At 36.5% G+C, this 14,817-nt stretch overlaps 2 protein-coding genes across 2 annotated transcripts; both read left to right on the forward strand.

Moving 5' to 3' along the window:
- The first annotated feature begins 840 nt into the window (after positions 1 to 840).
- LOC119084402 (odorant receptor 22a-like) lies at positions 841 to 2,736 on the forward strand. Its single transcript, XM_037194369.1, has 4 exons — positions 841 to 1,598; positions 1,657 to 1,756; positions 2,370 to 2,630; positions 2,686 to 2,736. Exons 1-4 carry the CDS (start codon positions 841 to 843, stop codon positions 2,734 to 2,736), a joined length of 1,170 nt encoding a protein of 389 aa, XP_037050264.1.
- An 8,676-nt stretch (positions 2,737 to 11,412) lies between these two features.
- Positions 11,413 to 13,580, forward strand: LOC119084462 (putative Dol-P-Glc:Glc(2)Man(9)GlcNAc(2)-PP-Dol alpha-1,2-glucosyltransferase; the record flags this gene model as incomplete). Its single annotated transcript, XM_037194445.1, has 2 exons — positions 11,413 to 11,587; positions 12,646 to 13,580. Coding segments are annotated over 2 exons (996 nt in total), but the record flags the coding sequence as incomplete, so codon positions are not given.
- Positions 13,581 to 14,817: the final 1,237 nt, after the last annotated feature.

A 14,817-nucleotide genomic window follows, 5' to 3' on the forward strand; every position in this document is an offset into this window, starting at 1 on the left:
GTTTTGAGGTCTCCTCGCAAAGACCTTTCAAACCATGTATATATCCATTCCAGACGAAACAAGTCAGATTTTTATAGGTGGATTTTCAAAAGAATCGTTATTGGCGATAATCCGCATTTTGTCCACTTTGAAGAAAATAACATAAATATCTTGGGCTGCTAGGAATCTCGCTCCGCGTCATTCACAATAATTAACATTTTGACAAATTTTGTATAACTTTGTGAATTATTGTGAATGACGTGGTGCGAGATTCCTTAACACCCGTTGAATTGAACTTCTTTGGCCAACATACATCGATACACGGAGAAAAAATCCGAAATGGAACAATTTTGTGAAAAACGTTTTTCTGTTGTGAATAAGGTTTTACTTTTGTGAACAATGATTTACGCTTATTGCAACGAGATGTCTTTTCGTCTTTTTCATCCAATGCTACGTGCTTCGAGAACCGTACTTTTCATGTTTCAAGCATGTAAAATCCATTGCACAACTCGTGAAAGTCTCGCTTTCGTGGGTTTACTTAACTCAGCTTCGCCTTGGATCAACAAAATACACACGAAAACTCTACTTTTCATCTTTTGAAACATATCTGAGATGTCCATTGCTTGTGACAAACTCATCTGAGAATAATTCGTACAAAGATAAATCGTTTTTCACAAAAAACTTTGTCTGTTATCCCTAAATTATTGTTGTGATAAACGTCAGATTTCTCTCCGTGTTGGTCCCTACATCGATCATCATCAACACACTACGTTTATAATGGATTCAATTGCATTATATTGTTACCAGAGTCAGTAAGGCAGAGGGGTTGCAACGGTCGACAATAAATAAAATCCTAAGAAAATGTTTACGATTAAAATTGACAAAACGTTTCTGCAAATTATAAAATTATTTTACCAAGTGGGAATATGGCAAAGTAGCAAAGAATCTCGTTTCCGTGAAACTGGGCGGAAATTGTTCTACGCTTTTTTCGGTGCTTTGTTTCCAATTTTTCTTGCAACTAATGCTTTTTTATGTACCGATAGAAACGAATCTATTTTTTCAGCAAACGGTGCAATTATAGTGTCTGTATTGTACGTGAAATTGTTGTACCTTCTGTTCAAGAAGCAAGAAATTCTCGGATTTTTTAATGACCAGAGCGTCGTTCATTCAATTGAAAATCGTGAAATATATGAGAAAACAAGCAAAACGATAAGGAAATTTATGAGTTTCGTTCGTCCATATTGTTTGGCCTTCTTTATAACTGCTTTTTTGCTCGTTCTAATCGAATTGCCAATATTCTCCGCCCGTAAAGGTTTGCCTGCTTTTATTAGTTTATCGTGGAACGACTCAGAAATTATCTATTGGTTGGCGTACTTTTATGTAACATTTTCAATTTTCATGTGCATCTCAATCAACCTTTTTACGCCATTTATTTGGTACATAATGCTGAATTATTCCATCGAGTATGAATTGTTGGGACATAAATGCCGCAGATTAGGAGCGGGAAAGAAAACTGTCGAGACAAGAGTAAAGAAACAGAAAGATTTCGGGTTGACACAACGAAGTATGTTCGCTGAAAGTTTGATTGTTTTGATAAAAGCTCATCGCAGTTTGGCCGGGTACAACTTTTCTCGCATTTGGTTAAATTTCAAATAATTGTTTTAAATCAAATCACAGAACAATAGAACGATTCAGATCCTGCTTTTCCACATTATTTATGGGTCAAATCACAACCAGTGGCATTGGTATTTGCGTCTCAGTTTACAATTTAGCCTTTGTGAGAATGGTTAAAATAACTTAAGAGGCATCGATACTTAACTAAAATTGTAGCCTACATTTGCGTGTCTCGTATTTCAGCTTTGAAGATATCTTTTCATCAAAATCCTTTTTGAAAAATATACGACCGCCATAACGACCACGAATGTGTCTGCTTAAAATGAAAATTAGATTTGGCTGCAGTCGTTTGACCAGCTCTGAGAAAAGTCAGCAGTTTAAGGAAATTTTTATAAACTGCTACGTTTCCTCAGAGCTGTTCAAACTGCCACAAACAAATCTATTTTCTGTTGAAAGCTAACAAATTTGTGGTCATTATTGCGGTCCTATATTTTTGAAAAAGGATTCAGGTGGAGCAATATCATCAAAAGTAAGCTAAAATCCAGTATTTAAAAATCGACCAAATGTATGCTTTTCAACAAAGCATCGATACCTCTTAAAGTAACGCACTTCAAGCATGATTGATTGTAGTGGTCAGCTGCAGAAAGTACTCTATTTTACATAAAAATGTTTTTACAGTGTTTTACGTTTGTATGATACACTGCCACTCATGCTTGAAGTGTGTTGCTTAAAGTCACATAATGAGGCTCAACTGGTACAGTTTCGTCCCAAATTAGGCTTCGAAGGAGAGCATCGTTCAAAGAGAAATGAATCTCGTTTTACTGCTCTATGGAATTTTCGATATTCTGTTTGTGATGTACTTGGCAAACGACATTACCCTAGCGAGTGACAGATTATCTTACTGCTTATTTGAGTCAAATTGGACTGAGCAGACAGAATCATGTAAAAAATATGTTCTCATCATGGGCGAAGTGTTGAAGCAGCCGCAACGACTTATGATCTTGATATACCCAATGAACTTAGAGACGTTTATGACGGTGAGTTCATGACCTCTAATATTTTTATCGAAATAAATTTAATTTTTACGAACAGATAATTAATGGTGCGTACAGCATGTTCAACATTTTGAAAAATTTTCAGTAAAAAAGGCAATAGAAAGGAAATTGTTAATCAAGTTGGTCGCATTCGTTTGGGGGTTTCAAAAATATGCCACACTCGGCAAAACACAAAGGCCGTAATCTGCTATTTGTTTCGTGAACAAAAACGGTTAATCACACCAAGGCTGTAAACTTTGGACAGTATCGTCATCTTATTAGATACGAGGGAGCAAGAACACACCACTTCTGATGATTTTGTAGTTATAAAAAAAAAATTCAACACATCAACACGGTGACAAGAATCATCATAAAAGGTGAATTTTTGTATTAAATCCGACATTTTATCCTCAAGTGTAGTGTGCTATCCGCGTATCTATATCTGCGTCACCTACCCTCTGTTTACAGCTTTGAATCATACCTTGCCTCACACATGTAATGCTTGATTTCCTCTTACGCCGTTTACGCTCCGTTTACATTCCGTTTACTCTTTAAACAATAAAAAGGCGTGGTTTAGCTAAACGGAGCGTAAACGGCGTAAGAGGAAATCAAGCATAAGCCGTTGTGATCACCTTTGGAGCAAAATAAAAATTACCAAGTTATGCAATTCGGGCTCTTGATGGAAGTTCGTATTTTATTCCCCGGGTAAACAAATAAACGATTCCGTCAATTAAATTTCCCGTTGACTTCACTAGGCACTTTTTTACAAAGAAAACAAAAAAGATAAGTTAAGTCCGTAGAGCCTCTGTTTTGGGACCCAATTTAATCTTTATTTCAGAAAAATATTCTCATCCAGTAAAAAATCCTTTCAAATACTCAGAAAACACTTCGGGACTATAAGACTATTATATTGATGTGAAATATTAAATTTATCATCGAAAGTCTGGTATCTATCTCCGACTTCTAGTTAGATAATACACATAATCGGCCTTTAACAAAACGTGTGTCATTTAAATGTATATTGGAAATAAATAAATAATTCACGATCGGCATGTTTTACTAATTTTTCAAGGTTGTTGCGACTATAATCTCTTTGCAACACCAACGATACCATTGATTTCTTCGAGTCTAATCATACGTTCACACAAACAGTCAATAATATGCACTCAGCTGTATCCAGTGTTAAAAGAGAGTGAAAATTTTGACATATAACCCATCGAGATCAGTTGGATTAACTGGTTTTTAGACCCGTACGAAGTACTGGGGTCTTATAGGTTTACGCATACGTTTGTAACACGTCGAATTGGACTCCCTGAGTAAGGGGAAACCTATTGTGGTTGTCTAGAGATGCCAAATCCGCGAAAAAAAAAATGTCCGTCTGTCTGTCTGCACGTTAACTTGAGTAAAACGCATCCGATTTTGAAAATTCTTTTTTTTTTCCCGTTTGGTAATGTCAAAAGACAGGCTAAGTTCGAAGATGAGTGATTTTGGATCGACCCCTCCCGAGCTGTGGCCCAATAAGTGCTTTACGGTTTTTCGAAGATATCTCCGGACATTTAAACGTTAAACTTGTAAGTGATACGTCAAATAAAAGGTATTTACAATACCGATCGACAAAAAAAAGTTTATGGAAATTGGATGACCGACTCGTGAGTTAGACCCCTTGGTGTGGAACAGGCACAGGGCGGCAAGCAGTTTTTGCTTGTAGGTCGGCCACATTTGAACATATTTCGTCTGTTTTAGCTTTATTAGATAGATATTGACCGTACCAATCAGGGAAATTTTTTTTTTTGAAATTATGTTCTCCGGAGCGTGAGCTATGTCTCTTGGAGTGAGCTCTTATCTGGCTACTCGGAAGTACAGTGAACGTGGTGTATTTTGACAATATCTCCAGTAAATTTTGACCGAATTTCATGAATTTTTTTTGTTTGAAAGGTATTAACGAATGTAAAGCGTCGGTACTATTTCCGGTCTCCTAACAAAATGGCTGCCGGCGGCCATATTGGATTTTAGTAAAATAGAAATATCTTGGGAAAAATGATACTTAGAGAGTTTCTGTTAACATGGAAATAATTTGTTATGTGTGTGGGGTTTCAGGGATTCCATATACGGACATCTATATATACCTATATACAGCTATATTGAGCTATATACAGGCATATAGAGCTATATAATAGCATATATTTATCTGTGAAATGTTTATTTATAGTGAAATATAGTTAAATATAGCGGTATATAGCTGTTTAAATAGGAATTTATGAAATTTGTCTTCGTACGGGGCCGCTATATTGCCTCCGGCAATTTAGTTGTATATGATAACAAGGCAAAGAGTGGATAATGTAAGTGATTTTAAAGGGAGAATAGTTTTTCAGCAGAGAACATAATGAAGTAAGAGAAATGAAGAGTTTCACATTAAAGGCTTTTGATACGAATAGGTGTTTCGTACGGGTCGGCGTTAGCTATGTTTTCACCTGTTTTTACGCTCTTTTAACGCTGTATAACAGTGTTAAAAGAGCGTAAAAGATAGAGAAATGACCAGTTGCTTAACTGGTTTCGATGGGTGATACGTTAAAATTTGTATGTAAAAGTCCAGTTAACGAAGAACAAACCAGTTAATTTAACTGAGCTCGATGGGTGAACACTCTTTTTGACATTCTCTTTTAACACTATATAATATATATAGTATGTAGTATATATGTAGACTATTATGATCAGAGCGAGAAAATCGAGGATTGATTAATTATGACTTGCCTGTCTAAGGGGTACCTGTCAAAGTATTTACTTCTCTTTCAACATGTTACAATGCAAGCGAGAAAACCGAAGATCAGTTTATTATAACTTGCCTTGGGGTACTTGTCAAATCTCTCTCTTTCATCATAATACTCTATTGTAAAAACTGCCATTTTTAATACATTTCATCATACACGGCAGAGTAAAGTTAACCAGGCAGGAGTGGACGTTTGACAAGAGACCTGAACAATCTAGTAGCCCTATATTTTTTTGCGAAAAAACTTTTTCAATTTATGTCAGTGTTCATTTGAGTTCATTTTCATCCAGTGTATTAGGTCATTTATTTGACGTTTCGAAAATGAACCGCTACTGCCTGGGTTATAGATTGTGGAAATTGTTTTCGTCACTACCGCAAAAATCAGCGATGGCTCTGCTTTCGAGTCGGTCTTTTGAGATACGAATTTTTTTTTTTTTTATTAAATGCAGCTGTTTTACTAAGTAAAACACGCACGGGGGCCACCGTTTGGGCCCATTGTGCTACGAAATTTAAAAATCAAAGTCATTTGTTAGGAAATTAAATTTTCGATCACATTGTCCATGAAAATATTGGTCGGTGAAGTGACAGAAGTGACCGACCTGCCGACAGCGTCAATCATTGACAGTCCTGTGAAATAGTGCTCAAATCCATAATCTATTTTACTCTGCCGTGCATCATAGCATCTGCAACTAAGCAGTAGAACATATTTTCCAAGAGGGACCTGCGTATACAACCCTACTATGTTGTCATTATAAAAGATCAGAGTTGCCGCCTTACTATATTCTGGACACACATGCTCTAGTTGTTGACAGAATTAGTTTCGATAATTAAATATTTCATCTAATTGTTTATTGACAAATTTTCTTTAAAGAATAATATTTGTCAAGTTTGTGCGAATTTGTATAAATCTGTTTGAAATGACCTACTCGTCTACATTTTAAAGTGAACTAAAAATTTAAAATTTTTGTCACATTAGAGGGTCTCATTAAATTTATACTCGTGGCGGTTCAAAAAATGTTGTTTATTTTGTGGCAGATCATATTAGAGAGGCTAAAATATCCGGTAAAAAAATCTGTTCTAGTGCTTGGTTCAGTGCTATGATTTCATGAGTATGTTTCAAAGGACTTTAATAGACACAATATGTAAAAGTGATTTTGACAAGTAGGTGCTCAACAGGGCGATCCTTGCGGTCCACCTGCATTCAGCCTATGCCTGCAACCAATTCTTGAAGGAATGGCAACAGAACTCAACATATGGTATCTGGATGATGGCACGCTATGTGGAGATCCAAAGGAAGTATTATCCAATTTTGAAAAATTAATCATTGAATGTGAACATATCGGATTGAACCCATCTAAATGTGAAATATTTTTCTGCTCAAATCCAGATGACTCAGTTATATCAAGTTTTAACGAAGTTTCTCCTGGAATCAAAGTAATAACTGAAGACTTGGAATTACTTGGAGCACCACTAACGAATATCGCAACAAAAAGTCTTTTGAACAAGAAGAAGATTGAATTGTCAACAATGATGGAACGGCTGTCCAATTTGAAACATCATATCGCCTTTTACATCTTGAGGCATTGCCTATCGATTCCGAAATTAACATATATACTGAGAACAAGTTGCTGCTTTGACGTTGAACAAGATCTACAAGAAATCGATTTCACTATCAAGCGGTCACTTGAAGAAAATGTTAATTCACGTTTAAGCGATGAACAATGGACAATATCATCTTTACCAGTGCATTTTGGTGGTCTGGGAATCAGGAAAGTTACGGAATTGGCACTACCAGCTTTTTTAGCTTCCATAAATTCAGCGATTGAGCTCGTCAACATGATGTTAACACAAATTTCAGATGAGTCAATCGTTGCAAATTATATGGAAAGCTTATCTAAGTGGTCATGTATGAATGAGAGTAATCTCCCAGAAAACAAAGAAAATCAGAAAACTTGGGATCTCATTATCATCAACAAAACAGTCAATTCTCTGCAACTTTCAACCGAAGAACAAAAGGCACGCTACAATGCATCTCTTGCAAAAGAATCTAATGGATGGCTCACTGTCTTACCATCACGACATATTGGAACTTTACTTGATGATAACACTTTCCGAATCTCGGTTGCATTACGTTTGGGCTTAGACATATGTATTCCTCATCAATGCAAATGTGGAGAAAAATGGAATACACGGATTGTCTTGTATATATAGTGCTGGTCGTCATGCTTGTCATAGCGATTTCAACAACATCATACACAGAGGTCTTCAATCTGCTTATTTTCCATCGAAATTAGAACCGCCTTAATACCATGGAGTCATGGCAAAATGCTCGTATGGGACGCAACTATCCGTGATACACTTGCTCCTTCATATCTTCATTCTTCTTCGTTAAAGACAGGTATTTTGGCAAATAGAGCAGCGATGGAAAAAAGAAATGATTATAAAAAGTTGATATCGGACAACTACATCTTTCTGCCTTTCGCCTGCGAGACATTGGGACCATGGTGTGAAGAAGCTGTTAAATTCATCGATAAATTAGGAAAACTGATTCAACTACGTGAAAAAACTAGGGGAAAAAAGATCGAAGCAATACTTGAAACAGCGAATGAGTATTGCCATACAAAGATGAAATTTTTTATATTATTTCTAATGATGTATAAATGATATTAATTGTTTGTTTAAATTAAAATATAAGATTTTGACACTAGATGCGCGCGTAGACTGTCACTCGAGATTGCAGGACACAATGTGATTTGTGTGCTAACCAAGCATTTATCATAGAGTTTCATACAACGTTTCGATTTTCGTCACTGAGTTGAGAGATTTATAGAACTTAGTGACATAGGTTTGTTCCAAGTAACTGTAAACACGAACTTTGACAACCCGAACAACGACAATTTCATCCATAGCAACGTCGCTTACGTGACATTTCATACAAATCGAGCAACGTCGCCTACGCGATTTTCACAGAGATGTTAATGAGGCACGGTGAGCTTAAAAAATTTTTTATTCGACCTCTCGTGGACATGGGATATTTTTATAGGAATGTGCTCAGGGGCCTCCCAGGATGACGAAATGACTATTCCCAAAATATTTCGATGGGAAAATTTTTAATTAGATCGATTTTTCGTTTTTTTTGGACTTGCGGGAAGCTTAGAATACTGTTTGGACCCTACTGGTTACTCGTTTGAACACAAAAATATAGTTGCTGTTTAGCCTGACGTGTAAGCTTTACAGCGATACCAATCATGATATTCATGACTACCAACAAACATCTTGTATGAGCATAGTCATTCAACTAGGTCGATGCGAATTTGAAAGGCTCTATCACACGTGGATGATTTCTATTTTGTCTCAAAAAGTATGTTTAGTTATTTTACATAATTTAAGGGGTTAATAAATTTCGAAAAATGAGTTTGTATTTCATTCTGATATAATCTTTGTTGGTAGACCTGAACAACCATCCGATTTTCTTCGTATAATGTCTCATTTTTTAGTGGAAACAACTAAAATGTTTTAGAATTAGCTTAGAATAGCTATTGGAGAAATTACATACGAAACAAAAGAAAATACAACCAAGGTCTGAGAATTTTTGACTCGAGATAGTGCAATTTGCTCATGGGTGCAATTTATAAACTTTTTTATTTCGAGTCAAAAATCTTCTTTCGACCTTCAAACGAGTCACCAGTAGGGTCCAAACAGTATTCTAAGCTTCCCGCAGGTCCAAAAAAACGAAAAATCGATCTAATTAAAAATTTTCCCATCGAAATATTTTGGGAATAGTCATTTCGTCATCCTGGGAGGCCCCTGAGCACATTCCTATAAAAATATCCCATGTCCACGAGAGGTCGAATAAAAAATTTTTTAAGCTCACCGTGGAGGTTATGGTTCTGTGGATGAAATTTGACAATTCATATGGCCTTGGAACAAACCTATATTTTTGGCTGTGCTGTGACATTCTTAAAATCGATTTTTTTACCAGGAAGCCATAATGGCTCATTTTTGGCCAAATAGAGAAAAGTGTAGATTATGTCTACTTAGAGGTCGGAACAGATCAGATTAATCTGAAAATTTTCAGAGCAGATTGCAAAAATTCTGATTTTCCGATTTCAGTTTGAATTTTAAATTTTTAAATTTTAAATCAATCTGAACTGAATCTGAAAATTCAGATCGTCTTTTTTCAGTTTCAGATCAGATAAAAGTGATCTGTTCCGAACTTTATGTCTACTACAATTTTCTTCATTTGACCAAAAATGTGCCATCATGGCTTCATGGTAAAAAATCGATTTTAAGAATATCACAGCCAAAAATATGTCACTAATTTCTAATAAATCTTTGTTTTTCACTTGAAACATTCGCTTTTTCCAAGGTTAATATAGTGTGTAGGTAATGACATTGTCATATATAACCGAATCAGATGTGTGGTGACACGAAAGTTCTGTATAAACGCCATCTCCTAAGGAGACTCCTTCTTTAGCGAAAATATTTTGTGAAACACAAACAAATTGTAGTCAACCAATGCAAAAAAGGTGTCATCGAACTTACGTGCTAAGCCAATGCTAATGTCATTACCTCTCCACATTATATCTACCTTGGTTTTTTGAGTTCTTAGACTAGGTATTCAGTTCATTTAGTCCAAGAAGCGGCACGACTCGAAATATAACCCGATGTTTACCTCTACGTTATTTTAACGGAACGAGTTATTGTATCATTGCCACGAAAATATCGGTCGACCGCACGTGTTCTCTTCTGTTTCAGTTTTATGATAATTAATTTCGCAATGATTCACATCGATGAAAAAAAAGGTTTTTCCGTTTCAACTAATAAAGACATTGAATTCTGCAGCAGTAACGATTGGTTTGGATCTGATCAAATAAATGTTACGTTGAAATTTGGTTAATATAATTAGGGCTATTTTCGGATTGATTTCAGTGTTCAGTCGATCAGCTGAAGCTCATTTTTATACGAAGTTACTATTTGCCTGCCAATAGTCAAATTATTACTAATGATGCTATTGGCAGGCACCTTCCAATAGCATCTCCCTTATACAAAATGCTGATGGCAGGCGAACTTGCCTGCGAATAGTGTTTTCCCTTTTACGGAGGCTATTGGCAGGCGAACTTGCCTGGGAATAGTGTTTTTCCTTTTACAAAGACTATTTGCAGGCGAAATGGCCTGCCAATAGCATCTACGATTTTTATAATTGAAAAGGGTGCTATCAGGACTTTTCTCTACGTAATAACGGTTCATGCGTTGAAAGTTGTTTATTGGATAGAGTTAGAAAAAATGATTAACTGTTGGGCTATTATTGTCGGAAACCCGACCCCAACACGAGAAACATATGAGAACTCGAAACCCAAAAGCGAAGCTATTCTGGTACTATAATTGGAAGGGCAACTTTTTCCATAGAAATTTTCTTGTGATCCACTAATCTCCTAAGAAAGCCCATATTCCGTTCCACCTTTCGAAGTGTTTAATCTTCTTATCGAAAATTTTTAACCAGTTCTGTTTTGTGGTTTTTGTCGTCAACACATCATTGTATGTCTATCAGAGCTTATCCACTATTTATAACTTCACAGTGAAATGATCGTCGTCTTGATAATAATTTACTTTACATTATCGGCATATATCGCATCGTTGATAAATAGTGTTGATCCTCCTGAAGGAAGCTTTGACGAAACGTGTCATCTGCCCATAGCTACCTTATATTACAATGGCAGCTACAATGAGGTAAGAAGTGAGATGTGTAATGCATTTGGATCACAATGAAACGAATCGACCTCTGTTGATAGTGGAATCCCAAAGTGACTACTCCACCTGGCCTATACATTTTCACAGTTCCACCGATTAAACTTTTGGACCTGCCATGTACCATTTATAACTTGAGATACTGCAATGTGTTCTTCAATACGATCAGCTTTATTTTACTGAATTTCGTTGTGTTGCATTATCAAGTGAGTTTCAGTTTTGTGGTAACATTATGACAAAAAAGTAGAAGAGTAAAACGAAATCCAATAATTTAAGCCGACCACGACCAAGGCGAAGAGAATCAGCATTACAATCAATTTGGCCATTTTCCCCTTGAATTATTTCTTTTCGTTTCTGTATTATACGGATCCACTGTCGACTTTATTGCATCTTCTCATGCACTACCTGTGGATTAAAAAATGCTACAAGGGGTCGGCAGTTGCAGGTGAGAAATTTTCCAATTTTCTAAAGCATGCAAATCAGTCTTGATATACGTTTTGAGTTATGCGGTCATCGCACTCTAAAAAAAACACATCCATATTCTTGAAGAACTATGCGCACTATAATTGCACTGTAACATGTAACTAGTATGCGATGGCTCTGTGGCTACGCACTAGACTTCCATCAAATTGATCCGGGTTCGATTACCGTTTCCGACAATCCACATCCATTTATTTCAAGCAATTGTATCGCATTGGTAACGTCCGAAAGTTCACTCAAGCTTCATAATTTGGATAGTTGCAGTGTGTTTGGTGGCTATGTACGCACTCGTATGACGTAAATAGCCTCAATACGAACAACACACACTCTACGGATAATAGCGGCAGAGTCAAAATGACCCAAAATTATATCGGCTAAATTTGAAGATTTTGGACAAAATGATGTATGGACGACTTGTTCATTATCAAAAATAAGGGGCACCTTCCATACATCACTTTTCGATTGGACCACGGAACCACCCGCAGAGTGTGTGTTGTTTGTATTGAGGCTATTTAGTATGACGCAACCAAAATGAATTTGTGACCACATATCTAGCCTACATTTAGGAGAGATATCAATTAAGCTCCTATCTTTCCTCAGATGGTATTTGCATACTTCGAGGCGTGATTCGATGCTCAATGTTTTCCTACAGATGTGATACTATAGTCTATGGAATATATGTGTGACCAACGCACTTCAAGCAAAAGTGGTACTCTAAATAGGGTACTGAAACTTGACAGTGCTCCATACAAAATTTTACACTGTAAAAAGAGTGGGGATAAAATTTCATACAAAATAGTACCCTATTTGGCAGCTGTCATTAATAGCACTTTTGCTTGAAGTGCGTTGGTGTGACAGATATGGATGAGAGACGAAATGGATGAAAGGATCCAGCATGCCAGTTAAATAGACATTTACGATTAAAATTTTAGATCGCGTAAATTCATGAATATGGAGTTTAGAGTGCGTTGAAGCAGCCCTTTTCTGGTCGTATGATCTAATCTAAATCTTCTCTTCGAATAGGATTTTTTGCACTTTTAACACGGCAGACAGCAATCGTGTGGATTTTCTTCCATGGAATTTTAACGTTGGTTAAAACTATGAACGAAAAGTCAAATGGACCGGTGGGCTTAATCGATTATGTGAGGCGAGCCATTTATAGGCGACGCGAAATTCTACAGAATTCTTTTGGATATGCCATGATCGGCGTAATGTTTGCTATTTTTGTTTATCTCAATGGTGGAATTGTGCTTGGTGATAGGTCGAATCATCAAGTGACTTGGAACATACCACAATTTCTATATTTCACTCTATTCACAGGCGTCTGTGGTCTACCCCATTTAATTTCTCAAATGCCCCAACTCGTTTCCTTTATTAAAAGCAACCAAGCGGTGACTGTCTCAATATCCGTTGCTTACGCACTAATCGTTCGATTCAATACGGTTGCTCATTGGTACAATTTGAGCGATCCACATCATTTCACTCATTACTTCATAACTGCAGTCTACAACAACCCGTATTTTGCACTTGCTCTTGTGCCACTTTATACCATTTGCACTGTCTTCATCGTCTACAATTCATTTCGTGCCCTTGACAAATGGACAGCTTCAGCTTTCCTATTTGTCATTGCAATGAATCTCATATTTCAATTACTGCTGGAAATGAGATACTTTATCGTAGCATTCGTCCTGTTTAGACTGCTCATACCGACAAGAAAGTGGTCGGTTTTAGCGAGCGAATTTTGCTTTTTCGTCATAGTTAACGTTGTTACGATATCACTGTACATTCTAAGACCTAGATTATTCCCGGACGATGAAAATGATTTCCAGCTGTTAATGTACTAGCAAGGTATAGACGTGTAAGAACTGAAAGAAACATCACTAACATGACTAGACAGTTTAAAATAAACGGTTTGAGTGGAAAAACGTCTTAAAATTCTTACAAAAAAAATGTTTTGAAAAATACAAATTAGAAACAAAAGGCTATTGGAATATGTGGCTACAGTGTGACGGCTGAGATGTAACGTATAACCACAGTAAAAAACAATTGAATAAAATTCAGAGACTAGCTCTCATTGGCTTAAACACTGACAAAAAACAGTTGAAAAACTTACCTGCAGCAGGTAATAATGACCAAAAAAAAAGAATGGAATTTTCAAAAGTTGGAAAAAACTCATATATTGGAAGCTGGAGCTCCCCAAAGTTTCCATACAAAAAGCCAATTCGTATGTGTGTGTGTGTTGTATATTTTGGTGCATGATATGGATTGTAATGTGGTGGAAGGTGTGTTTTGTTTTGAGATGTGATTCTTGTTGGAACTATCGGGGATCATTAAGTATAAACTTCCACTAGGTTGGTTCCTATTGGGATGACAGCTGATTCCTCTGGCACTTCCTAACTTCCATAGGATTTTTTGATGGATTTGTGTAATTTTCGGCATGAGTGAGGTGCTCCAAGGTTGGTTTCTAAATTTTGGGATGACAGCTGATTCCTCTGGCACTTCCTAACTTCCATTGGATTTTTTGATGGATTTGGGTTATTTTCGACATGAGTGAGGTGTTCCAATGTTGGTGCCTAAATTTTGGGATGACAGATGATTCCTCTGGCACTTCCTAACTTCCATCGGATTTTTTGATGGATTTGGGTTATTTTCGACATTAGTGAGGTGTTCCAATGTTGGTTCCTAAATTTTGGGATAACAGATGATTCCTCTGGCACTTCCTAACTTCCATCGGATTTTTTGATGGATTAGGGTTATTTTCGACATGAGTGAGGTGTTCCAAAGTTGGTTCCTAAATTTTGGGATGACAGCTGATTCCTCTGTCACTTCCTAACTTCCGTCGGATTTTTCGATGGATTTGGGTTATTTTCGACATTAGTGAGGTGTTCCAATGTTGGTTCCTAAATTTTGGGTTAACAGATGATTCCTCTGGCACTTCATAACTTCCATCGGATTTTTTGATGGATTTAGGTTATTTTCGACATGAGTGAGGTGTTCCAAGGTTGGTTCCTAAATTTTGGGATGACAGCTGATTCCTCTGTCACTTCCTAACTTCCGTCGGATTTTTTGATGGATTGTCAACGTTACGAATAAAATACTTTTAGGGTAGTAGGAAAGGGGGGAAAATCAAAAAGTTCATGTATATATGTTACTTTATTGACTATTGTCCATCTATGAACTTAAGCTCATGAATTT

This window comes from Bradysia coprophila, unplaced genomic scaffold (assembly GCF_014529535.1).
Source record: "Bradysia coprophila strain Holo2 unplaced genomic scaffold, BU_Bcop_v1 contig_732, whole genome shotgun sequence".
Lineage (NCBI taxonomy): Eukaryota > Metazoa > Arthropoda > Insecta > Diptera > Sciaridae > Bradysia > Bradysia coprophila.

Excerpts from the sequence above, each read along its gene's own strand:
- LOC119084402 (XM_037194369.1), top strand. The coding sequence starts at position 841 with ATGTTTACGATTAAAATTGACAAAACGTTTCTGCAAATTATAAAATTA. Across the intron at positions 1,757-2,369 it reads CAGTTTACAATTTAGCCTTT|GCTTCGAAGGAGAGCATCGT; the intron begins GTGAGAATGGTT and ends GTCCCAAATTAG. Across the intron at positions 2,631-2,685 it reads ACTTAGAGACGTTTATGACG|ATAATTAATGGTGCGTACAG; the intron begins GTGAGTTCATGA and ends TTTTACGAACAG.